We start from the raw sequence: 26,068 nt of genomic DNA on the forward strand, positions 1-26,068 counted from the left end.
TCTACTGTTTTGATAATTAATGAAGCGATCAGGACAGGAAGAAATTAGAGTGCTTTAAAATTTTACTGTTTCATAAAATCACAGAAGTGGTTATGAAAGAGACACTAAATCTGGCAGGGAACACCTGCAAATGTGAGCAGTGCCCACGCTGGCTAGGCTGGCACCACGGCACATGCCAGGCTCTGGCTGAGCTGACTGAACACAGCACGGGGGGCACAGGGAAGGGCACCAGGAGGGTTTTTGGATTTCAGGCCAGGCCCTGAGCCCAGGCAGGACGGGGAGCACGGGCAGGGACAGAGCCCAGCACAGCACTGAGCTTCACCCAGCACCAAGGCAGGAGGGCTACTGAGCAGCCTGGAACCTGCACTGCCCAACTCCACCATGGCCCTGCTTACAGCCTTAAGGATCTCACAGCCACTCTGACCCCCTGAGTAAATACATAATTAAGTAGGGTGTTTTTAAGACATGTTTAATTAGGCCCCCAGCCCCTCCTCACCCCCCCTTTCCCCAATTATGTTCCATTTCCCCCAGAGATACATGGCTCTGTTAATTATGTAAATAAGTCATGCACTATTCCCTGAAAGAATGATATTTCTGTGAAATGCTGTTCATCTATTATCAATAAAAATAAATACAAGACATACGATATGTCATTAAAAATAATTTTTAAAAGCTCGATGATTTTTGGTGCTTTTACTGACTGAACTTACATGAGAACTGAAGCAAAATAACTCACAACTGGAGTTATGTTTCTTCTATATCTCAGATGGTCAGCCAAGCATTAAACTAGATCATACATACAGAGCTACAGAGAATAAACTTTGTATGCAAACTATTGATACACTAACAGAGTAATAGAAACAATGGTGTTAAAATTAACAGAGTGAGATTATACTCTAACAAAATGCACATTCAATTATTTTGGATTGTAAAGAACTATTTGATTTTTACTTCCCCTATACATGATATCATTTAAATGTTTGCCCAACTGAAATTTCGTGGCACAAGAACAACAAACCCAGAGTTTAGAAAAAAGGCCTCTTGGTGCTGTCAGCCTGAAAGTGCTGCTGTCACTCATCAATGAGGCCAGGAATTCTGAAAACTGAGCTAGCACTAATTGCCACATGCTAATAAATACAAAATCACAACAGAGGAGCTTTTGCACTTGAACTTCATAGTGTAAAAGTTACCATTTCACAAATATTCCAGATACTCCTAGAAGTGTCACTGGAATTATGGATCTGACTTTCCACTTCAAGAACACCTAACAGAATATGAAATTCTTCCATCACAATGGTAATGAAGCTCAAACTCCATCCTCCCACAGGAGATTCCACAAACAAATCCAGCAGAAAACAGATCTGTGGAGTATTTATACTTGTTTTGGAACAATATGACAATGATCCATCACACCCATGTTTATATTTCAGTTTTTAGAGTTGATGACAGGGATATCTGACAATGTGGAGTACAGGGAAGACATTTATCCCCAGTGTGAGCAGCATCAGATCCATGTCCTGACCCCACGACCTGCCAGGTTTGCAGCCAGTCTCCTCCCTGTGTTACACAAATCAGCACTTGTGCAGAAACACAAGGATTAGTGCTTCTTTTTGCCTCAGATACCACCCACTGATACTTCAGTTTCCCACCCTCAAAGAGAGCATGGCTGCTCCCACTCTCAACAGAGCACTGAGGACAAGGACATGGATCATGGAATATTCAGCAAGCGCTGTGATGTGGATACACAGAACAGTTTTGGGGTTTTTTAAATGCCAAATAATCAATCATTTACACAAAGGGTCTCATCACCTCTAGAGAGACTTGCCAGGACTCTGTCACAATCAACCTGCTGGAGGAGGGAACAGCACGGCAGAGAAGGCTCATTCTCAGTCCAGAATTGTAATGCAAACAGCAGAAATGGCTCTGCTGAAGCTGGAACCACTGCATTGCTCGTTTCTAGACAAGCACTGCCAGCACCTGACGGCCACCACGGAGCCCACGTGGAGCCTGGAGAAGCCAAAGCAGGAGCAGAGCCTGGCCTGGGCACAGGGCAGCCCTGGCACCCGACAGAGCCCCGGGCACTCACCTTGCCGTCGAACTTGGAGTACTCATTGAAGGGGTTGTTGAGCTGCAGGGGACACTGCTCCAGCCGCACAGAGAGGATGGACTGCTTCCCAGAACACGGGGATTTCACCCGAAAATTCTTCTTTTCAAACAGTGAGCTCAGCTCCTCTGCTGCAGATCAGAAAAGAGATTAGAGGGGATGTACAGAGGCTGCTGCTCACCACAGAGAGATAACATCATAAGAGGGAGCACAAAATCAAATAAATAAACCTACAAATGCTCCAGCAGGGCAGCATCTACCACCACTCTTTCATAGCCCAAAGACATGAAGCCATTAAGAAGGTTGAATGATGCTCCTGTTTAAGCTGAGAAAAAGGTGAGTTTTCCTGTACAGAGAACAGAGCTGATCAGTGTGAGACCCACTGGAGTCAGGAAACAACCAAGAGAACGGCACATTCCTGGTCTCTCTGCCTGCCTACCTTCTCCACAGGAGCAGGGAACACGGAGGGAAGGAGCTGCTGCCACAGGAGCAGCACAGCTGCCACTGAGGCTGCAGCACGTGGCACAGCAGCCCTGCCCTGCAGTGGCACCCTGCCAGCTGCAGCCCTGGCACCACCCCAGCCCAGGACAGCTCTGACTTCTCCTTCTCATGGGGACTGGATACAGCCTCCCTCTTAAAGATGTCCAACCTGAAACCACCATTCCAGATCAACAGTCTGAACAATAACAACAAAAAAGCTTTCTGAAAACAAAGGGATGCAAGTTCAGGAGGTCTTTGTGTGGTCTGTGAAGGCTCAAAAAAGCCTTTTTATGTGAAGAAAGTGCATAGCTGAATTTCCAACAACAGCTCAACTCCCAATTTACTTTAAAAATCCCTGAAAACCAGGACTTCCTACGTTACAAGGCACTGTGAAGTCAGGACAGGGTGTTTCAGCACACCAGCACCAAGGGCTCTCTCTGCAGGGAGCTGTGGCTGAAGCTGCCCAAGGAAGCAGAGCCCCCAGCCTCCATCCATCCCTGCCCAGGGCCGAGCCCAGCTCCCCTGCCCTGGGCTCCCCACAGCTCCCAGATCCCCATCCTGCCTCTCCAGGGAGATGGAACTGCTCCCGAGAGGGAATGACCCGGCACTCGATCTGCAGGGACTTGGCTCATTTCTTAGAGTGCAAAATTAAAACCTGTCAAATGATAACTAGTCAAAAGCTCCATTTATTTTTATCAGCAGATTGCCTTAAAATTCAGGCAGTTGGCAGAGGTGCTAAATACTGGCACTGAGAGATCCCCAGCGGGCCTGTGAGAGGCTGCAATTAACCAAAAAAGCTTGATTTAATCCCTTTCAATGTGGCCACTTTAACTCCATTAGGTTGTTTTGGTTTTTCAACAAGCTCTTGTACCTGATTTTTTTAAAAAAAAAATCTAAAGCCTTGTGCTGGAGTATTTTCTTTAACTGACAGTTCCTGGGCACTTGGAAAGGACATTGGAGTCCAATACAAAGGTTTTACTCGCACAAGTGAAAAATGAAGTTTTTATCTACAGCTACTCTGCATGTCCTGCATGTCAGCATGGGCTGAATGCAAGACTTGGGAAGGATTTCCTTGACACATCGTTAATTTGCATTTGATATGCTCTGAAATGAAGGAATGTAAGATGTAAAGGTACAGAGGATGTCCTGATGAAGGAATGTAAGATGTAAAGGTACAGAGGATGTCCTGATGAAGGAATGCAAGATGCAAAGGTACAGAGGATGTCCTGAAGGGCTCCTCCTTCCTGCTGCAGGGCTGTTCATGCAGTAAGGGAGCAGCACCCAGATCTCAGTGGCCAAGCAGAGAAGGAAAACCAGCTCTGCCAACAGCCCCGAGCCTGGAGTTTTTGTGTAACTTCTTTATTTTTAATTTCAGTCTGCTCTGCATCAGGCAGGGACTGATCCATTTGCCTGCACATTCCTCAGAGGGGACAAGTGTGGCTCAGAGGGGACAGGGTGGCTCAGAGGGGACACGTGTGGCTCAGAGGGGACAGGGTGGCTCAGAGGGGACAAGAGTGGCTCAGAGGGGACACGTGTGGCTCAGAGGGGACAGGGTGGCTCAGAGGGGACAGGGTGGCTCAGAGGGGACAGGTGTGGCTCAGAGGGGACAGGGTGGCTCAGAGGGGACACGTGTGGCTCAGAGGGGACAGGGTGGCTCAGAGGGGACAAGAGTGGCTCAGAGGGGACAGGTGTGGCTCAGAGGGGACAGGGTGGCTCAGAGGGGACAGGGTGGCTCAGAGGGGACAGGTGTGGCTCAGAGGGGACAGGTGTGGCTCAGAGGGGACAGGGTGGCTCAGAGGGGACAGGTGTGGCTCAGAGGGGACAGGGTGGCTCAGAGGGGACAGGTGTGGCTCAGAGGGGACACGTGTGGCTCAGAGGGGACAGGGTGGCTCAGAGGGGACAAGAGTGGCTCAGAGGAGACAAGTGTGGCTCTGGGGACAGAAGGGGATGGGCCATGGAGCCCCAGGAGCAGCAGGGCTGCAGGAAGCCCAGCCTGAGCCAGCTCAGAGTGCAGGAGACACAGAGGGATCTGCAGCATCACTGGCCAAGGGCCATAAAATACTGAGCAAAGAGTTGGAGGTTATGGTAGATTAACCTTTAAAACCTACAACTCTGCTTACAGGAGGAGAAAGGCAAAAACATTTCAGAATGCATTAACAGGGGTATCCAGCACAGCTGAACACTGAATTAAGGATTAGTGCGAGCGTGCTGCTCGTGTGAGCAGCTTTGTTCACTCCTCTGAAAAAGATATTACAGGGCTGGAGAACCTTCTGCAAATGACAGCCACGGAGATAGGAGGAATTAGGCAAAAAAAGGGAGATTACAGAGGAACCTCATTAAGATATACACAAATTTTGAAAGAAGTAGGCATGACAGACCTTACGAAGGCTTGAATGTCTGTCAAATACAACAGAAATAGAAACTAGCTTGAGCTCTAAAATAGGAAAATTGAGACAGATTTGTAATTTCATATACTACAATTTAAACTATGTAGAACATCCAGTCACAAATACTTAATTATATAATTAACAAAACCAGAATTTAATATTTTTTGAGAAATCAGAGATAACAGTTTTACCAAGGAAAGGAAAGATAAGCCAAGCCAGCATTTATTATGCTTGCATTTAAGTAGATCACACATACACTCTTTATTTCTTAAGATTTGCACCTTATCTAAAAAAGTAGCCACAAAAATACTCTATGTAAGTGAGCTCTACAAAACCCCCATGGCACCATGTGCCAAATGCAGCTGGAAGTGCTGGGGAGTGCCCTGGAGGCCCTGATGCTGCAGCTGGAGAGAGACACCTGGGCAGGGCCACTCCTGACCCTGCTGTGCCACACTGCCAGTGCCACCAGGGCTGTGCCAGTGCCACCAGGGCTGTGCCACACTGCCAGTGCCACCAGGGCTGTGCCAGTGCCACCAGGGCTCAGCCACACTGCCAGTGCCACCAGGGCTGTGCCAGTGCCACCAGGGCTGTGCCACACTGCCAGTGCCACCAGGGCTGTGCCAGTGCCACCAGGGCTGTGCCACACTGCCAGTGCCACCAGGGCTGTGCCAGTGCCACCAGGGCTGTGCCACACTGCCAGTGCCACCAGGGCTGTGCCAGTGCCACCAGGGCTGTGCCACACTGCCACCAGGGCTGTGCCACACTGCCAGTGCCACCAGGAATGTGCCACACTGCCAGTGCCACCAGGGCTGTGCCACACTGCCAGTGCCACCAAGGCTGTGCCAGTGCCACCAGGGCTGTGCCACACTGCCAGTGCCACCAGGGCTGTGCCAGTGCCACCAGGGCTGTGCCACACTGCCAGTGCCACCAGGAATGTGCCACACTGCCAGTGCCACCAGGAATGTGCCACACTGCCAGTGCCACCAGGGCTGTGCCACACTGCCAGTGCCACCAAGGCTGTGCCAGTGCCACCAGGGCTGTGCCACACTGCCAGTGCCACCAGGGCTGTGCCACACTGCCAGTGCCACCAGGGCTGTGCCCTGCCCAGGCCCCTCTGAGCCTCTGAGGGGACAGACACCCTGAGCCCCCAGGGATACCTTGGGGTGCAGAGCCCACTCCATAACCCCATAACTCCCTAACCCCATAACCCCATAACTCCACAACCCCATAACTCCACAACCCCATAATTCCACAACCCCATAGCTCCCTAACCCCATAACTCCCTAACCCCATAACCCCACAAATCCATAACCCCATAACCCCCTAACTCCCTAACCCCATAACGTCCTAACCCCATAACCCCTAAATCCCCAACCCCACAACCCCAAGTGGGTGCCCAACATTCCCCTCTGCCCTGTTAACCCCCTGGGTGCCCTGGCCAGGGCTGGCACCCACGACAGCACAAAGCATTGGCATTTCCTCTAGGCTGTGAAAATCACAACCTGCAAATGCTGTAACCATCACAGGCAGGAGTAAAAACAGCAGGAAAAGAAGAGGTATTTTATTTTACCTGAGTAAGAAGTATTTCTGTCTTTCCACTGAACGTTTTTGCATTTTATTTGATTTTGTCTCTCTTTCCGCAGACGTTCTAGTCTCTGAGCTTGAAAAGAAATATTACAACTATAAGTTTGTCAATGAAAGTTTACTATAAACAAAGACATAATTAACTACCTTTATATGAATAAAGATGTTTTATACTGCATATGTAGGGGAAAAAGTCATAAAATTTTAAAGGTGGCACCCCTGAAAAGCAAATACCAACAAAAACATGAAAATGTTCTTGATTTATAATTGAAATTAGAGGATATAAAACATTAATAGAGATCATAAAGATAGTATTAACATGGAAGAGAATAATAAAATGTGAAAACTTCTGTGATTAATATGACATTTCATTATATAAATCATTAATAACGGTCTTAAAGGAATTTTAATGCACAAATGAACTGAAGTGAATATTACATTACAGGAATAAAATTACTGTTATGAATTACTCTACCCGTTTCAAAAATTAAAGATAAATGAACTCAGACTAGACTATTAAAGTTTTAAATATAAAATCCTTTATCTAAAAATCATGAAAATTATAAAATGTCAAAGCGATATAAATTAGCACGGCTTTTTCTTCAGTAGGCTGAAACAGTTTATAGGTAGTAAAATAAATGATTTGTATCTTCACAACATTAGTCAAATCCTAAAATGAATATAGTATTTCTTTACATATATTTTGACTCCATCTTCAAAATATGGTCAGGAAAAAAAGCCCCAAATAGTTCTGATACCAAGGAACTGCAGCCCAGGGTAGCAGACAACAACTTAAATTACCTTTTTTGTTAACTGTAAGACTTCCTTGGGGGAAAACCTGATGGAAGCCACCCGAGACAACGACCCCAAGACACCACTGATATCATGCACTCCAAATAAGCAGATTAAAACTGGGAAGTAGAACTAACAGTGCTGATCCCCAAAGGAAACAATTTGCTGGACATATTAGCAATTTTGATGTATTGAGATAATTCATTAACTAAAATGGGTTTGTAGAAGAGACTCTAAAAAGCTAAATTACTCTGACAATTTTTGGATACAAGTGGAGTTCCCTGAGCCTTTTCAGCAATTAAAAAACATTAATAAATATTTTCTATCCCTTCTGTTATTACTCTATTGCATTTAGGTCTTTGAACTAAATTGTGGACAAGAAAGTATTTTTTTCCCCATAAAAACTATCAATGAGGGAACTGATAAAAAAATGCTCCTTCGAAGCTGAACAGCTGTAGCAAGCAGTTGAAGGTGCAACACAAATGGGGACTTTGATAAGTATCTCCCATTAACAACACCATGCTAGAACCTGAATACCTCCAGGTAGCTTCCTCTTAATGAAATAAGAAATATATCCCTTCTCATAAGTTTAAATATTGGGAAAACACTGTTGTAGCATAGGTATTTTATTCTGAAAGTTTGTACTAGTTACTCTCCACACTGTAACTCAAGATTACCTTCCAAAACCCCTTCCTTCCAAATGAGCTATCAGAAGATATAAATAAATAATATTTTAATATAATAAAATATAATCTGTTAGATGAACAGGTAAAAAAAGAATTAAGGAAAACCCATAGACTAGAAACAAGATAATGCACATTTTTATCCTGTTTGACATTTCCACCCCCTGTCAAAACAAATGTCCAAGAGCAGAGTCAGCACCTGCCCAGACCCACGCTGCTCCTCCGCCTAAGCTGATCAGAGTGACCATTTCACTGTGGCACTGTGCCACAGCACTGCCACACCCGATGGAATGCCAGCACCTCTTAGAAATGTGAATTACTGGGGGCTCGCTGTCACAGGCAGCCAGGGACAGTTTTGGGGGTGAAAATCCAAAGTCTGGTGAGCTGTGGTTTCACGAATGGTCAGCCCTGAGCTGAGCCTTTGCTCCTGGCCTGGGCACTGTGCTGCTCACCTGGCAACCCCTGGCACTGCCCCCTCCTCCTGACGTGCCAGGGCTCCCACCCCTGCCCTTGGAACATGCCCCAGCTGGCACTGAAATGCCTTCAGACCATAATTCCAATGGGGATCATTCCACCAGACTGCTCCCTGGTGAAATGATCCTTCAGAACCATTTCTGGAGTAATTCCATAACCCTCAGACTCTGCCTCTCCTTCCTCATGAGCTGCACCTGGGCTGAAGTGCCCCAGCCTGGATTGCCAGCACACCTCCTGCCAGGCTGGGCTCTAAGCTCAGTTTATTTCCAAACCTCACTCTGCCACAGGAGATCAGTGCCAAAGCTTTTCTGGAACCTCTCACAACTTCCTCCTTCTAAAAGGCCTTTCAGTATCTCTGGCATCACGCACACATTTTCCTGGTGAAGCACAGCACAGAGGTGCTTTCTGGGCTCTAGGTGGTGTTATAATACCTGCAGAAATCATTTTAAAAAATATACAGAAACAGGAAAAGGAGGTCAGTACTGACCACTGCACACCAACCTTCTCCTCTGTATTTTATCTCACAGAACTCCTGCTCATAACATTCCTCAGGTCTAAGCAGAAGTCTGGATATCCCCTGCATGAAACACCACATGGGAGAGCTTTCTGCCAGCCATGACAAAATGAGTGTATTTTGCAAAGGTGTTCACCCTTAAACTTCCTAATCTGTTTTTTTCTCAGAAATAAAACTTCAAGAGACAAAATACAGACAAATCATTCCCTTTGCTGGCTCACATAAAACTTCATTCCTCTCTTTTATAACAAATACATTTGATGCCTCACTAGGCAGATTTTTTTTCTCAGAAAATAACTATCCTGTTCAAAAGTTAACACCCCTCCAGACAGTAACAATAGAGATATCAAAGACTGTTCATGCACTTTGGATTTCGATTTGATGTCTCCACAATTTGAATTTTTTTATATCTACAAAACCGACTACCTTGACGTTCCCCTTACAGGAACAGGTAAAACAGCAATTAAGGCTCGGCTGACAGCACTCTAAAGTAACTGAATCACTCTATCCTTCTGAAAGGGGCTCAGCACTGCAAGGGGCTGTGACAGACAGCAGGCCAGCCCTGGTGTGTCCTGCAGCCAGGGCCGGGGCTGCCCAGGGCACCACGCACCTGTGTTGGAGCGGCGCCGGATGCCGAAGTCCCAGCTGGAGGTGATGTCCACGGACTGGGAGTAGACGTAGCCCTGAGGCTCCCCGTTGGTGCCCGGGGGCTCGGGGCCGCTGTCCCCCAGCGCCGCCGGGGGCTGCAGCTTCTCCAGGTCCACGTCGTGGTCGATGAGCACCATCTCGCACATGCCCGTGTCGTCGCTGGTCACGTGCGACTGCCGGATGTGCGCCAGGATGATGGTGGGGTTGTCCAGGAAAGCCATCCTGCCGCGGGCCGCCGCCTCACCGTACTATCTCCTCTCCATCCTGCCTCATGGGCACGCACCTGCAAAGGACGGGCACGGCGTTGCAGCAGCAAACAGGAAAACCCAAACCCCCACTCCCGAAGGAGGCACAAACCCGACAGGCTTAGGGCAAACTGTTCCACCCTGCCCCAGGTCACCTATGCCACACTGGTTGCTGAGATCCATTTGAGGACAGCTTGAAACCCGAGTCCCAGGACAGCAGAGATGCCTACAGACAGGTCCCAGCACTCTGCAACACCTGGCTGCTGTAAGGAAAACCACCCCGCAGGGCTGCACACAGGAGGATGGCAAGAGAACCCAGAGCAGAAACATCTGCCTGTTCCAACTGATCCATTTACAAAACTGACAGGGGTTTGGATTTCTTTTCACCCATCACAACTGTGTTTCTCTTTTGCTTCTGCATCTACACACCAACTTTTTGAGTACCTTATTACAGACTCTCTTCAGGTTTTGTATTTCCAGGAAAAGCTTTAAACATGAAGAGATTAGTGTCTCAGGGCAGAATATTGAACATCTGCTGCTGCATGGTGCTCACACAGGGCAATGCTGTAACACAGAAAGCTCTGTGACCAAATACCACACGCCTGGGCTCTAAAGCACTTTAAGAACAGTAATTGCCACTTACCTAAGATATTTCATTCAGAGCACTCAAGTGGCCTTTTGAAACAAAGCAGAGGGCAAAAAGGAAAAGGAAAAAACCCCAAACCACAGGACCCAAACCACGCTCACATTGTTATCTGATTTTTCTGTAGCTGTGGGTTTGTAGTGATGCCAATCTGATTCAAGCCCGGGCTGACTGTGAAAGGGGCAGCTCCATGCCCTGCCTGACCTGCCCCAGGAACTCCACCATCTCCCAAAGCTGGCAGTGGAGCTGTGGGATGAGCTGGATCAAAAAATTACCTGCTGGAAATAACCTAAAAAGAAAAAAATAATTATTCCTGTTCATGCAGCGAGTCCATCCGTGAGCAGCAGCAGGAGCCATTGGGACACCTCCGCCTGAGGGGGCTGTCTGAGCTCACAGGGCAAGACTAGATGTAAATTCCAGAAGTTTGGAATCCCCACTGCTTTTCTAAGCAGAGGAAAACACTTTACAGAGCTGCATGTGTGTGTTTGGGATTTTGAACTCAGAAACACCAGCAATCTCCTGTCCCTGCTGCTTGCAAAATTGCTGCTTAAATCACACAACGCCACGTCCCACGAGAATCTGCTGAAGGCAGCTGGTCTTCTCCTGGGACATTTTAACAGAGGGAAGGGGCAGAAAGGACCAGCCAGGCTTGTTCCAGAACCAGTCAATGCATTTTTCCATGTCCCCTTTTTTGTCCCCATAAATTCTGCTATTAGTGAAATTCACTCCAGCAGGATCCTTGGAGACCCCCAAAGCCCACCTGGACACAGCCTGGAGCTTTGCTGGCCCTGCCTGGGGTGGGAGTTTGGATGGGATCTCCTGAGGCTCCAGAGCACCACAACTCCACACTCTGTTTTAATTTTCTGACTCTTTCCATCAAAGTAAGCAGGGCTGCTCCTGGGGGAGCTCTCACTGTCCTCCAAGGGAGAGGCCACGAGGCAAATGTCCCACCAAAGGACTGACGTGTCCAGGGCTCTGACCCTGCCCCACTGGGGCCTGAAAAACACAGACACCACCAAGTACAGCCTATGGACATGGCAAAACACATGTCGAGAATGTTCTTTAAATTGAATTATTTCTACTCACTGATTAGGAAAGGCCACGTGTACCTGCAATTGGCAAAAACTTGTTTAAATAAGCAACAGCCTCGGGCGTCGGAAAGGTCTGCAAACTCCCAATCAAAAATTACTGCTGCCCCATCAATGTGTCATATAAATGTTGGCATGTTAATTGTGTATTTATAAGATTGTTAATGGTTAGTTAATTTACCTCCCACACTATTATTGTACTTGAAATGATTTAATGTCTGCTGAGGGAGTTAACAACATGTAACAGCAGATGCGAGAGTTTTACCTTTATACCCTGCACCCCGACTTCCTGCCATTAACAGTCCTGTGCTAAATCAGCCAAGCTTCTTCCAACTGTACGTGTGCAACTGCCTCTCCCATAAACCTGAACGCTGAGAAAGCGCTGGAAATTCTACACAACTTTTACACAAACGTATTTTTATTTCCTCCTCTTCAGAATTTTCAAAAAGGTACATTAAAGCTAATTTATCAACACATTAATGCTGGAAACTCTCTGAACAGTTAATGCCCTTCAAAAAAACAACAAAAAAAAAGGTCAGACCCCCAAATTCAGTTCAGGTTTTGATGCCTTATTTAGTAGTTGTAGCCTCCAGAATTCTAACCAGTTCTCCTGTTGATAAAGGCACAGACCCACTCTGAGGAACAGCAACTTCCAGTGAGAGAGAAGAACTCAAAGAAGCAAAGTCCAGTTTTACAAACCTTTCTACAAACACCTTGAAGGTTCCAGCAAAATCACAGACCCAAACCCAATGTCTAGATCTGCTGAGATCTGCCAGCACAGCCCTTCTGCACTCCTACACCCACACAGCATCACCACATCCTCACGGAGGAGCTGAATTTAACAGAATTCAGGGACCTTCTGAGCACCAGCACCTTATGCATTATTTAATCATAAACAAGAAATAAATGTTCTTCTAATACTTGTGCTATACAAATAATATTCTACCACTGAATAAAGCACTTTGCAAGCAGCTGTCAAACATAACTCTGTGCAAACACTAAAACTGAAGAGAGCAGTGTGAAATCTCCAGAATTTTAGAGTTGGCTATTTCTGTACAACGGGCTGGGATTTAATGATGTACTGATTGGCAAACACCTGTGATCATCACACAGGTGGACAGAGATCTTCACTTTCTTCTGATCTTTATTATTCACCTATCTAACTGTCTGCACCTTGTCTGACCAACACCCCAGGGACGAATGCTCCCTGTCCCCTCTTGGCCCCATGGCTGTGATTCTGCCGTTCTGCCGTGCCCCAAGGCCTGGGGAGCACAGCCCCCTCAGTCTGTGCAGGCACAGAGCATCCCCAAAGATGTCACACTGCACCATCAAGAGGCTGAACGCCTCGCCAGGATTCACAGGAACTTTGTGGCAGCACCAGACAGCTGCATCTCAGTCTACTATTTTTATCAGCAGTATTGCTCTTGCAGTTCCCCACGGCTATATTTATGGCATGGATGGGCTCTCCCAGCGAGGGCAGCAGGGCTTTATGCAGATCAGGCTCATTCATAACCTGCACACAATGAGCAATGCAGAGCGTGCTAACAAACGACTCCGCTGCCAGGAGGTGACACAAAGGTCTTGGAAAAGGATCTGCAGCCACGCAGGCTGTACCTTGAACACACAGCTGAACACAGCTGAATTTCGGGAGGCAACTTCATCATCACAACATGTTAACTGTTCGTGTGACCCTCCTGCTTGCTTGATGTACTGCAATTATTTAAATAAAGATTGTCTGGCTCTCCTGCCTCCCCACCAAACCCCACCCAGGGTATCATATCTGCACGTTAACCTACACGAGGTGACAACGAGATACCAAAGCAAGTGTGGGATCAGGGGAAAGGACAAGCTCAGCCCCATGGCTGCCATCCCTCCCATCCATCCCAGTGCCCAGCACGTGTCAGGCAGACAGCAGCAGGCACAGCTGGGAGCAGCTCCGTGCCGGACCCACCGACTGGGGGACTGCAGCCATGTGTCAGCCCTGCTCGCTGCTGCTTGCAGGGGAAGCGTTTGACCTTGAGCGTGAAAAATGCTGAGAGCAGCTTTCCTCACTTTGGGGAAAAGGCAGCTATTTCAGAATGGATTTCCTGGGCTTTTTAAATGAGCACAGCGAGTCTGACGCAACGCCTCGCTGCCACTGCCCAGCGCGAGGTGGCTCGTCCCTGTCACTGCCCCACAGCAGCACAGGGCAGGGCAGGTGTGTCCCCTCCACAGCTGCCAGCCGTGGGGCAGGGCCCTCTGTGCCACCCATGCCAGCCCTGCTCCCTCCTGCGGCTCCTGACACATTTTCCAGTGGAAATACAGATTTCTCTTGGCCAGCAGGCACTCTCACACCCTGTACCTGCCCCAAAGGTCACAGGCTCCAGCTCAGAGCCCTCCAGCTCCACCAAAAGCCCTGTGGTGCCACCAGCACATCTCTGAGTGAAGGACGTGTCCCTAAAATGACAGTGCCACCTTGCCATGGCACCTTACAGGAAATGTTTTCCTCACGTGAAGGGTTGATATTTTTGCCTTTCATGCTGTGAAATACACAGACTTCTAAACAAGCTACAAGAAACAATAAAATCAGAGAAAGCTGTCAGCAACCAAAAATGTTCTGCTGCAGGAAAGAGCTACAACTTGGAAGTTCCACCAGTTTTGATGGAATGAGTTTAAGAGTCTTCCAGTTCAAATGGCTAAAAGCAGTTCCAAATTTCCCACAAAACTCTCAAGCCAATTCCTGAAATGTATCTTTCTCTCTAAATTATAAAGTTAGAAGGGGGAAAAAAGCTTCTTTCCTCATGTTCTGCAAAGCTGTAGTTTGTTTTTGGTTTTCTGTTTGTTTGTTTTAATATTGTTCAAATTTACTATCCTCCTTAAGGAAGTAATAAACAATTAAAGCCCTATTCAAAGTAAAAGAAATTATTCCAAAGACACAACTTGTGGAAGGTACAATTTGGATCCAAGATAATTGCTAACAAACTCAAAACATAGCAAGCTGGAAAAATGATATACCATTGCAGGTCATGTTATCATTCAAGGGCTTCCAGAGTCCCTGTACTCAAACACCTCCTTGACTGTTGCTCTTCAAAGTGATCTTTAAAAACTAATGAAAAAGATAGGCAGATTAGAATTAAAAATTGATTTTTCCCCAGCATCATATAAGCAGGAACAGGACGGCACGAACATACTTCAAAATTTATGATTCAGGGTCTATGAAATAATTTCCCAGTCAACTTCTGTCTGCAATTGCACAAGAAATGGTTCTGGTTATCTGCATTTGCAGCAGCAAAAATAATCAAGCCCCTCAAACATAGACAGGTCCTGGGCAGGCAGGATAAAGGAAAGTGAACTGAAATATACGAACATTCAAGTTTATGTTTCAGCAAAAGCTCAAGTGCGTTTAAGAGTGAATACTTATCTGCAGAAGGTGTCACTCACACTCTGGTCCTATCATTAAAAAGGAAATAATCATTTACAGTCATATAAAGAGGCTCTCTCACAAGAGAGACTGGAATTGGGAAGTTATGATGAGCAAACACTGCATTACACACAACTTCCAACAAATTATTTGTTCATTTCCAGACCTGTAAATCAATCTGGCACTAGCTCTGTATTTTTGAACTGCTTGGAATTTGGCTATACTTTTGTTGTCACACTAATCAGGATGCAAATGACACCAATTCCAATATTTTAATTACTGAGCTTTAGATGGGGGGAGAAAATATTGGGGTATGTATGGGAAGTATTCACTCTTCTCTTTCCTGATCTTGTCAAATCTTTGTTTAATTGCAGACAAGTTGATTCTCTGCTAACCTGAGAAATCTTGCATCAAGATTTTAAGCAAATAAATAAGTACAAAAAAGGCAGAGATTATAAATTAGGGCAGACAAATCTGTATCTAGACTCGTGCCTGCAAAGAGCATTCTATCAATATAGCGAAATGCTAATCTCCTAATTAACAACCTAATTAGGTAATTATGGCTTTGCAGAGGGATGCCTAAATGAAATATGACAACATGGTCACCTCTTTATATGGCACCTGTGGGCCTTTTCAGCTGTCACAGCCGAGAGTGCAATATCAATTTGAACAGATGACAAAGTGTTGTCATTTTTCATTCAGATATTGTGCTGAGCGCGGGATGCAGGCGCTGCCCGCGCCGCTGCTGCCCGCCTCTGCCTCCCGCAATGTGCTCAGACACTGAGCTTCATCTCTCACGGCCCTGCTTCAGCTCGGCTTCTCGTGCTGTCTGCAGGCTCTGCCTGGCACACAGCACAGTTGCAGGGCCTCACGGGGTCACCCACAACCCCCCGACCCAATTTCACAGCACGCGTGTGGGAGAATCGCTGTGCAGAAAAAATATCGGAGTTCATCACCGAGGCTTAATTGCTGCTGGCTCTAAAATAACAAAACAAAACCAGAGGGCCTTGTAAATAACACATAGCATTCATTTCACTTTTATTCCTGCTGAACACTCTTTTCCAGGGGAACAGCAGTCCCTGTCCAGGAGAAGGTGAAGCTGATGGACTTCTGCACAGAAAGCTGGGAAGGAAGACTTTCAACAAAGGTGCTTTTCCATGGAACACTTTCTGAAACTCATATGCCTAAAATGCTTTAAAGACGATTCACTGAGCTTGAACATTCCTAAAGGCCATCAACTTGTTGGAGCGGGTCTGGAAGAGGCCACAGAAATGATCAGAGGGATGCAGCACCTCTGCTATGAGGAAGGGCTGAGAGAATGGCATTGCTCAGCCTGGAGAAGGGAAGGCCCAGGAGTGACCTAAATGCAGCCTTGCAGCTCCTGAAGGGAGTCTGCAGGAAAGATGGGGAGACACCACACGCAAGGGATGGAGGGACAGGAGCCAGGGAATGGCTCCCACTGCCAGAGGGCAGGGCTGGATGGGATATTGGGAATTAGGAATTGTCCCTGGCAGGGTAGGGCAGGGCTGGCACAGGGTGCCCGAGCAGCTGTGGCTGCCCCTGGATCCCTGGCAGTGCCCAAGGCCAGGCTGGGCACTGGGGCTGGAGCAGCCTGGCACAGTGGAAGGTGTCCCTGCCATGGCAGGGGTGGGATGGGATGGGATGGGCTTTGAGCTCCCTTCCAACTCAAACCACTCCGGGATTCTGTGATACACAAAATAACTTGTCATAGAGTGGAGAATGAAAGCACAGTGCTCAAATATCAGACCAGAGCTTCTCTTTTCACAATTCTCAGTGTGATATTCAAGAGCCAAAAAAACCTAATAAATTCCATACACATCAATACAAGCCCAAAAAAACTGAAGCAGAAAGCTTCACCATTTTACTGTTTAGCCAGTTTGCTGCTGAGAGAGATGCTGCTCTGTCTGGGTTTTACACACACAGAGGTCCCCAGGCTCACAGAGGCTGCCTTGTCTGAGCCAGGACACAGCCTGGGGACACGATGCAGGTGCAGCCAGCCCAGGGGCTCGAGCACAGCTCTGCAGCAGCACACGGAGGCTGGTGTGGCACTGCCAGCCAGGCGTGTGCCTGGAACAGCAGCACTCACAAAACAAACACTTCGGTCCTGGTCAGTTCCTTTAGGTTGTTGCCATTCTGCTTTTGAGTGCATGTAAATATTTTTATTGTATTAAAAACATGATCATAATCTTATTTTTTAAATATAGCAGCATGCAAGCTGCTTCTGACTTAAGAAATACTTATGATGATCAGACTTACTTAAAAATGCCTGAGCCCTTCAGCCCCTTTGGGGCTTTATGTCAAATGGAACTGGACAGATTCACATTTCTTCAGCAAAAGATGAATCCCCTGTTCCTCTGGCTTTTAATTTTGGGTCTGTCTCTTTCAAGAGCACACAAAATATATTCAAGGAGCTTTGTTTTGCTCTCACAATAATGGATTTAGATACAACACTTCTCAGGCAATAAGCAAACAAGGGAGGGATTGCCCTTGTGCTGTGTGGGACACGAAACTGAGCGGACAGTGAACAGCAAGGCATCCCAGTTTGATGGGGCTCCTCGCTCACACACACACAGAGTTAACACTGAAACACAGCCTGGGGTCTGTGTCAGAGGCACTGACAGAAACAACACCTGGGGCAGCCCTCCCTGCACGGTGGGTCCCAGGGGTTGGGCACCCCGGGCTCTGCCCCACGGCTCCAACCTGCCCCTGCCAGCACCTGGATGGGAACAAGTGGAAAGCCCTGAGCTCCATCCCATTTCCCAGCCAGCAGCACCTGCCCTCGATGTCAGAAGGAATTCTGGACACCAGAAGGAATTTCTGCATGGAAAGGGCTGTCTGGGCTGGAAGGGGCTGCCCTGGGAGGGGGTGGAATCAGCAGCCCTGAGGTGTGCAAGGAGTGACTGGACGTGGCACTCATGTCTGGCCTGGCTGCCAAGGTGGTGGTGGTGAGTCAGAGGCTGGACTCGATGATCTCAGAGGTTTTTCCAGCCTCAGTGACTGTGTGATCTCCAAACATGGGAGGTGGGCTGCTCCTGCCTGGGGATGTGACCAGAACGCTGCTCCTGTGCTGTGCCATTTGTTACCATAACTGACCTTTCATACAGGTGTGTGCTTTTCACGCTCACAACTTCAAACGGCCGGGAAAATTTCCTGCTACAGAACACAGATCCCTGCGCCAGGCTGCTTCACCTGCCGAGGCCTCCACTGATCCAAAGGAAATGCACAACAAGAATGTAGCTGTTACTTGTTATTTTAACATTCGTTATTTGTTTTTTTTTTTAGTTTGTTACTTGTTGCAACTGGGTGAAAATTTAACCAACAGATGAGGAAAGGGTGTAACAACAAAGACCTGAAACATGACTGATACAGAAATTGACTAAACTGGTTCTCCCTGCTTCAGTTATTTCTGTACACGTCTATACGTACATGCTGATCTCAATTTATTTTTAATCTAACCCAAAAAAGTGTCCGTGAATGGAGCTGTTCTGAATTTGGAAAAGTAACTGAGAGAGTCCAATTCCCAGTCTCGCATCTACCTGATAATCCCCGGATGCCTAAAATCCTGTAGAACACGCTCAGGACACCCAAGCTTGGCTCGGGCATCTCTGTTTAGTCAATTACCAAACTTCCCCAGCACAGAAATCAGCTCCGTGCTGCGTGTCCCGGACCCGTGTGCCGCTGCCCGGTGTTGTGCGGTGCGCGCAGCCCGGAGGGCGCTGGGAGCCGGTGCCGGACCGAGAGCCCATCCGAAAGGCACCGACTGGGGCGCGGTGCTGCTCACGGCAGCCGGGCAGGCAGAGCAGCCGGGACACGGCGCGGGGGCGTGTGACGGGACCGGGATGGAGCGGCCGGAGCGTCCCGGCAGCCGCGTGCCTCCCGTTCCCCGGGCACCCCGGGCACCCCGGGCACGCCGTGCCGGTCCCTGCCGCCCCCGCCACCCATCGCTCGCTGACCCGCTCCGCCAGCCCCGCGCCGCGCTGCGCCCGCCCCGCCGCCGGGACCCCGCGGCAGCGGCCCCGCCTGCGCTCCCGGGGAGCCCCGGTGGCCCCAGCCGCTCCCGGCGGGCTGGCACCGCGGCCGGCGGTCTCGGCATCCCGCGAGGCGCTGACAGCGCGGGCAGCCCCGGCGCGCCCCCGCCCCGCACTTACCGGCGCCGCCGCCGCCGCCGCCGCCGCGGGGCCGCGCAGCCGCTTCCGGGTCCGGGTCCGGCGGAACGGGCGCGGGGCCGCGCGCGACCCGGAAGCGCCGCGGCCGCGGAAATGACGGCGCGGAACGGGCGGGGCGGCGGCACCGGCGGCGCGGGGCGGCCCGGGCCGGGGCGGCGGCGGCGGCACGGCCGCGGGTCACGGGCGCCGGTGCGCACGGCCGCCCGGCCGGGATGCCCCGGGTCCGTACCGGGGACGCCCGCGGCGCTCCCCGGACACAGAGGGGGCTTTTCTCACGGGGACCGCCCCAGTGTTGTTTGCGGTTTTTATTTCCTGTAAAAACACGGTGGCGTTTAAGGCGCGGCGCGCGGTGTGCAGACACGAGGGGGTGCGAGCGCTGCCCGCGGCCCTGAGCGGCGTCCCGGGGCTCCGGGGCTCCGGGGCGGCTCCACACGGCTGCCGGGACCAGCAGCGGTGCCCGCCGCCACCTCCGGCCTCCTGCAGCTGGTCCCGGCTGTCCCCAGGGCTGCTGGCCTGGCCGTGTGTCCCTGTCCTCGCTTAGTGGAACCAAGGAGACTCGTTAATCCCCGAGGAAAGCCTAGCGCGGCAGTGCCAGAGCTGCACACGGCAAAAAGCAGCTCCCTGTGACAGGGACCGTGGGCAGCGCGGCACAAGTGGCACCAGGGCCCGAGAGGAGCGGGTGGCAGCGCCTGGCAGTGCAGCGAGGGAGGGCTGGAGCTGCCCCAGGAGTGCCTGGCTGCAGCTGGCAGAGCACAGAGCTCTGGGGTGAACGGGCTCAGCCTCCTACAACAGTACCAAAAATCACCCAGAACAGCAGTTCAGTGACGTGGTGGGGCCCAGCCGTCCCTGCAGGGAGCCCTGTCCCCTTTGGCAGGGCCAGGGGCTGAGGGGGCTGCCCATTCCATCCACTTCACCCGCCGGGGGAAATGCATCTGTGAAACATCACAATAATACCAATTTTAAATGCCTTTGGGGTAGCGTTCTTAGTAAAACTGGATGGCCCTGAAAACTCACTGGCTCAAGACAGACAATGGTGGAGTAATTAAGATGTGAAGTAATTGAAATGTGGATGAATTTACTAACGGCACGGGGGGGACGGTGAGCCCACAGATTTGTTGACCAGGAGCCATCTCTGTGTGCACCAGCCACACCTGACCCTGCCAGTTGGCAGAAGGGTTCCAGTGGCATCCAGTGACATCCAGGGCCCAGCTGATGCCAGCGGGGACTGGGGCGGCCGGGAGCTCTGCTCGGGCCATGCCGAGCCCGAGGCATCCGCCACGCCACCAGGAAGGGCAGCGGACGAGGGCTGACTTTGGGCACGGCTCCACTGAGATCGTCCCTCACAGACAGGGCGCATACAGCCAGTTAAGGACGGTTGTAATTGCTGCTGGGGCTCTCCATTGCATGGGACTCCTGAGAGGTGTCTGTGGGGACACCACCCAAAATGTGAGCAGAATGGAGCAGAACCGAGGAACCTGCAGTGAGCGGGCAGTGTCCCACAGAAGAGAGGCTGAGGAGGGGCGGCCACGATCCAACCTCTCAAAGAACGAGCTCGGGATTACCCTTGGTGCCTGCGCTTTTTTCTCTTCCCCTCTCCGCGCTTCTGTGCACATTTACACAAAGTTAATTTGCGTTAACGCACGGCCTGAGCCGCGGGCTGTGCCAGAGGCTCCCGTTCTGTCCCGCAGCTCCTCCGCGGGGACACACTCAGGGCACAGGCCGCGGCAGACCGGCCCGGGGCCCGCCGTCCGGCCGGGGCTGCATCGCAGGGCCGCGGCTGCCGGTGCCGGGGCAGGCCCGGCTCCCCAGGAGCTCGGCGGGACCGGGGCTCCATCGCAGGGCCGCGGCTGCCGGTGCCGGGGCAGGCCCAGCTCCCCGGGAGCTCGGCGGGGCTCCATCGCAGGGCCGCGGCTGCCGGTGCCGGGGCAGGCCCGGCTCCCCCGGGAGCTCGGCGGGGCTCCATCGCAGGGCCGCGGCTGCCGGTGCCGGGGCAGGCCCGGCTCCCCAGGAGCTCGGCGGGGCTCCATCGCAGGGCCGCGGCTGCCGGTGCCGGGGCAGGCCCGGCTCCCCCGGGAGCTCGGCGGGGCTCCATCGCAGGGCCGCGGCTGCCGGTGCCGGGGCAGGCCCGGCTCCCCGGGAGCTCGGCGGGGCTCCATCGCAGGGCCGCGGCTGCCGGTGCCGGGGCAGGCCCGGCTCCCCCGGGAGCTCGGCGGGACCGGGGCTCCATCGCAGGGCCGCGGCTGCCGGTGCCGGGGCAGGCCCGGCTCCCCCGGGAGCTCGGCGGGACCGCGCGGGCCGGGCCCGCCGTCACCACGGCAACGGGGGCGGGGCCCGGGCCGCTCGCCCCGCCCACGCCGCCGTTCGAACGGCCCAATCACAAGTTCCTCAGCCGGGGGCGGGACGCGAGGTCGGGAAGGGGGGCACGGCAGCATCATTCGCGCGCTGACTGGCCAGCGCTGCCGCCAGCTCCCGCCCCCCCGCGCGGCGATTGGCCGCCGCGCCCGTCGCTCCGGCACGAGGCCGCCGCCTCCCGCCCGCCCCGGGAGCGCGGGCGCCGCTGGGCCCGGCGGGAGGGCCGCGCGCGCGGAGCGGGGCGGGGCGGGGCGGGGCGGCGGGCCCGCCCGGCGGGGCGGGGCGGCGGGCGGCGGGGCGGGGCCGGCGGGCGGGGCGGGGCCGGCGCTCCGCTCCCTCTCGCGCGCCGCTCGGCTCCTTCACAGGGTGACACGTCTGCGGTGAGTGAGTGGCGTTGGCAGCCTGTCAATCCCTCACCGGAGCGGCCATCAAACAACATAAAACACGCGCGGGCACCGGGCGCGGGGCTCATAAATTCCGGCGGGCCGATATTTTTGCACATTGCTTTGCAGAGAGTGTGTAATTAATTTTTTTACAGTTCTTTCCCCGTTATTTCCGCTCTTTTCTTTGCACAAGTTCAAACTTTTGATTGCTGCTGTCTCACCCCCGTGCACAGACTTGGGATCGTTTGTTATTTGGGGGGGAGGGCGATTAATTTTTTTTTTTCCCTCTGTGATTGTGTTTTCTTGGCTTTTTTATGTTGCAATTTGGGGGTGGGGGTGTTCGCTGGTTTGTTGTGGTTTTTGCTGTTTGCACCCTCCCAACTTCTGAAGGATTTGAAAGCGAGTTTTTTTGATTTTGTATTTAATTTTTTTTTTAATTTTGCCTTTTTGCAAAGAAGATTTTTGGACAAGTGGGGAAAGACATAAAAAGCAACAATAAACATAAAAAAGGAAAAAAAAAAAAGCTTTGGAGGAAGATTGTACCAGGAAAACCTCACAGAAATCTGCTCAGCTCATTTATCCGAGGCACCAATATGATGATGATGAAAGAAGATTGTAACTAAAGAAGAGAGTGATTTACTGCCCTGGGAAGGAGAAGAGAGTGGAATAAACAGCTGAGATCCGGTCAAAACACAAATACTACGTTTTTTTTGTTACTGTTTTGTTTGGCTATTTTTTTTCCCTTTTTCGTGGTGTGTGTGCAGAGCGCGGCCGGGAGCGCGGCACTGGGACTGAGCGGGGCAGGCGCTGCCGTGAGCGCCCGGAGCGCGGCCCGGCCCGGAGCCATGGACGATCAGTCCAGGATGCTGCAGACTCTGGCCGGCGTCAACCTGGCCGGGCACTCGGTGCAGGGGGGCATGGCCCTGCCGCCTCCCCACGGACACGAAGGGGCTGACGGCGACGGCAGGAAGCAGGACATCGGCGACATCCTCCATCAGATCATGACCATCACTGACCAAAGCCTGGATGAGGCACAAGCAAAGTTGGTTTCGTCTAATTAAACCTTGTCTTTTAAAAAAATTATTATTAATATTATTATTTTTTTTAATTATTTTTGGTGTGTGTGTGTGGTTTTTGTTTCTCTCCTTCCTGCTCCTCTGCAGAGACCCGGAGTCTCACAATTAAGAGCAACTTCTTGGGGCCGTAAGAGAAATTACCAGCAGCCAAGGCAGAGCCAAGTTGCTATTTAATTTCTTTCCTTAAAAAAAAAAAAAAAAATAGATATGATAAATGTAGAAGTGTGCGGTGGTTCTGCCGCCGGTGCGGTGCGCGGGAGGCTGTGGCTGGTCCCTGCCCGCTGCCGCTGGACGCTGTCCGGTGGATCCCGGCCTTTGCGCCGCCGTCCATCCGTCTGTCTGTCCGGCCATCCCTCAAAGTACAACTTTGCCTCTTTCTTTCTTTTCTTGTCTCAAAGTGGCAGCAGATGAATTATAAATCTGACCAAATATTGCTGCAGGAGAGGGTGTGTGTGTGTGAATAAAACCCGAAGCAACCCCTGGCTGTGTTAAATCACAATAAATACAAAAACAATGTTAACTCTGTACACCTCCCCCCCCTCTCCCCAATCTCCTTAATAAATCAGTTCTAATATCGCAGGACGGGGACGAGGGGGGTGGTTTTTCCCCCCGGCTCGGGCGGTGTTGGCACAAAGATAATTCCGCATGAAAGCGGAGCGGGATGAGGGAGGTTCCGGCCGGCCCTCGCTGCCCGCGGCCCCGGGACCCCCGGCCGGGGGGCGAGCGGCCGCGGCGCGGGGCCGGGGAAGGCGCCATGTTGCTGGAGCCCGGCGCTAACCGCTTGTCCTGTGCTCTCTTGCAGGAAACACGCCCTGAACTGCCACAGGATGAAACCCGCCCTGTTCAGCGTCCTCTGCGAGATCAAGGAGAAAACAGGTACGGGCCGCCCGCGCCGCCGCCGCCGCAGCCATCTTAGCGCTCCCGCCTCGCGCCGCGCCGGGCCCGGCGCCCCTCACGCCGCCGGGGGCGGGGGCCGGGCCGAGCCCCGCGGGGCCGCGGGCACCCGGCGGCTCGTCAGGCGGCGGGAGCGCCGTGAAATGGCGCGGGGGTGCCCCCCTCACGGCCCCCGCGGCCCCGGAGCCGCCGCGGTGCCGTCCGGCGGTGTGTGAACGGCATCCCGGGGCGGTGTGACCGCGGGGTTTAACCCCGGCACCGCACCGTGAGCGCTGTGAGGGGCGGGCGCGCCGCGCCGAGCCCGAGCCGGCCCCGCCGTGGGCGCCCCGAGCCCGCTCCTGTGCCCGGCGCTGCTCCCGCGCCTCCCGGGCGCCGGCTTTCTAAACGCCAGAATTCTCAAAAATCATCTCAGAAGTGCGGGTTTTTCTGGTCTACATTAACGCGGCAGGAATAAACTCCGTGCTTTTCTTGTGGGCATTTGAGGAGATTTTTTTTTTTTTTGCAATTTTTTCACACCGCTGAATTTATAGATTTTTTTGTTTGTTTATTTAAAGAAGAAATTTACAAAGTATTCTGCTTTGTATCACGAGAACAAGGACATTTAGTGAAAACAATATTTAATGAGAATAAGAACGTTTGACAATAGTAAGAACATTTAACAATAGCAAAAACATTTATTATGACTGAATTTAAAAATGAATAGCCAATTATTCACATATAGCTTAAGCCATTGCCTGGCTTTTTAGCTCTATGTGATTCTCAATAACGTTCTGCTTAATTCCACGCTGAAAAAATAAACCTGGACGAAAACAACCCAACGTGAAATCATTGCAAATCTGAGCTGTGGAGCCCGGAGTGAGCGGTTCTCTGTGAATTATGGTGCTTTATGTCCAAGGGTTTCTTTGCTACCGGGGATCCACTTCAGTTCCTGCTGACAGCTAAGCACTAGGGTATTGACTGTGTTGTGAATATTAAGATTGATTCTGCTTTATGTTGCATTATATTACCCGGGATAAGGGGAATGATCCCTCTCCCTTCCCACCTACCTACGTTCCGCCTCGGCCGGCTCGTAACCCCTTTCCTTCGGCTTGTGTTTGTTTCCTGCCTTTCCCTAAACTTCTCTGCCCGTCCTGCTCCGCAGGCAGAGCGCAACCTGCCCTCGGTGTTCAGACATTTGCAGGAGGCACGTTTCAATTAACAGGCAGGCGTGGGTCCCGCGGTCACTTTATTTGCACAGGGCTTAGCCTCAGTGTTTTGAAAGGCAAGTGTAGTCAGGCACATGTCAGAGGTGAGCTGCGAGGAAAACCCGAGTCCTTTCAGCAGTGGGATTACTGGCACAGGGTGTTTGTGAAGCCGCCGCCTCGCAGGCGAGGGGGAACCTGGCAAGAGCCTCTGCTCTGAAACCTTTCGGGGTGTTTCAGTGATAACTCGTGAGTTGGGATCCTGCATTTGTGCTGCAGGAAGTCGAGCAAGTTTTCAAGTTATCTCTCTTTTGTGAGATGGCTGGGAACCAACAAAGAGTGAAGGCGTCTGCCTGCCCAAAGGCGAGCTCCTGCCAGCCCCGCAGCACGGGAGGGACACGATTAATGCTCCGAGTGATTGATGGAGATGGATCCACACCTCCACCAAAAACTCTTCCCGGAAGGGGACCTTCACTCAGGGTCTCCCAGTTGAGGTGAAATGTCTGTGCAGGCTTTACTTAGTGTGCCAAAGCAAAGAAAACGTGAAAATAAATTGTAGCCTGTTTTCTGGAAGCTGTTCTCGGAGGGAACGGCTCAAACAATTCTAAACTGGGAGCTCGAGGAAGGGTCTGAGATGCAGTTAGAGCAGAGGTGTCCCCCTCTCCGCCTCGGGCTCTGCATTGTCTTGTGGTCCCACAGTTGCCAGGTGCTCAAACCTGCCTCCGATGGGGTCATGTGCTGCCGTTTCATTCTTCCTGGTCAAACCAAAGTTTACCTGGGTGTGGGAATTGCCGTGATGGCTTCATCACTGTCTTCCTCCGGAGGTGAGGAGGTCATGTCTGTTCAGAAACAAGTCATGCGATATTTAAGTAATGTTTATTTTGAATGATGTATTTATTTACATTTTAGTAGTTTTCAGTACAGTCAGCGAGGACTTTGTGAGGCTGGATGGG

The 26,068-nt window shown here is 51.3% G+C and overlaps 2 protein-coding genes and 1 long non-coding RNA gene across 13 annotated transcripts in view; 1 reads left to right on the forward strand and 2 right to left on the reverse strand.

Annotated features, from left to right (window-relative positions):
* The window catches only part of MAPKAP1 (MAPK associated protein 1), a 78,279-nt gene extending 59,044 nt beyond the window's left edge, over positions 1 to 19,235 (reverse strand). Inside the window, exons 1-4 of one of the 6 annotated variants that reach the window (XM_064393546.1) lie at positions 19,212 to 19,235; positions 9,629 to 9,949; positions 6,542 to 6,631; positions 2,087 to 2,235 (exon numbers count right to left, since the gene is read on the reverse strand). In XM_064393546.1, the coding sequence (XP_064249616.1) occupies positions 2,087 to 2,235; positions 6,542 to 6,631; positions 9,629 to 9,887 (498 nt within the window). In that variant the 5' untranslated portion in view covers positions 9,888 to 9,949; positions 19,212 to 19,235. Of the gene's footprint in view, positions 1 to 2,086; positions 2,236 to 6,541; positions 6,652 to 9,628; positions 9,950 to 10,355; positions 10,549 to 10,658; positions 10,857 to 18,156; positions 18,282 to 19,211 lie in introns of those variants that run through there. The other 5 variants (XM_064393547.1, XM_064393550.1, XM_064393548.1 and 2 more) reach the window with 5 other exon arrangements.
* A 2,614-nt stretch (positions 19,236 to 21,849) lies between these two features.
* PBX3 (PBX homeobox 3) overlaps positions 21,850 to 26,068 on the forward strand; it is a 102,052-nt gene continuing 97,833 nt past the window's right edge. For 2 of the 6 annotated variants that reach the window (XR_010348981.1, XM_064393557.1), the window contains exons 1-2: positions 21,884 to 23,006; positions 23,843 to 23,916. Coding sequence is in view for 5 of the 6 variants with exons in the window: in XM_064393557.1 (XP_064249627.1) it covers positions 22,810 to 23,006; positions 23,843 to 23,916 (271 nt within the window). In the remaining variant the exon portion in view is untranslated. Of the gene's footprint in view, positions 23,007 to 23,842; positions 23,917 to 26,068 lie in introns of all 6 variants that reach the window. The other 4 variants (XM_064393554.1, XM_064393553.1, XM_064393552.1 and 1 more) reach the window with 4 other exon arrangements.
* On the reverse strand, positions 22,440 to 24,361 carry LOC135283093 (uncharacterized). Its single transcript, XR_010348982.1, has 2 exons — positions 23,819 to 24,361; positions 22,440 to 23,474 (listed from the first exon to the last, which is right to left on the reverse strand). It is a non-coding gene; the product is annotated as an uncharacterized LOC135283093 (long non-coding RNA).

This window comes from Passer domesticus, chromosome 18, assembly GCF_036417665.1.
Source record: "Passer domesticus isolate bPasDom1 chromosome 18, bPasDom1.hap1, whole genome shotgun sequence".
Taxonomy (NCBI): domain Eukaryota; kingdom Metazoa; phylum Chordata; class Aves; order Passeriformes; family Passeridae; genus Passer; species Passer domesticus.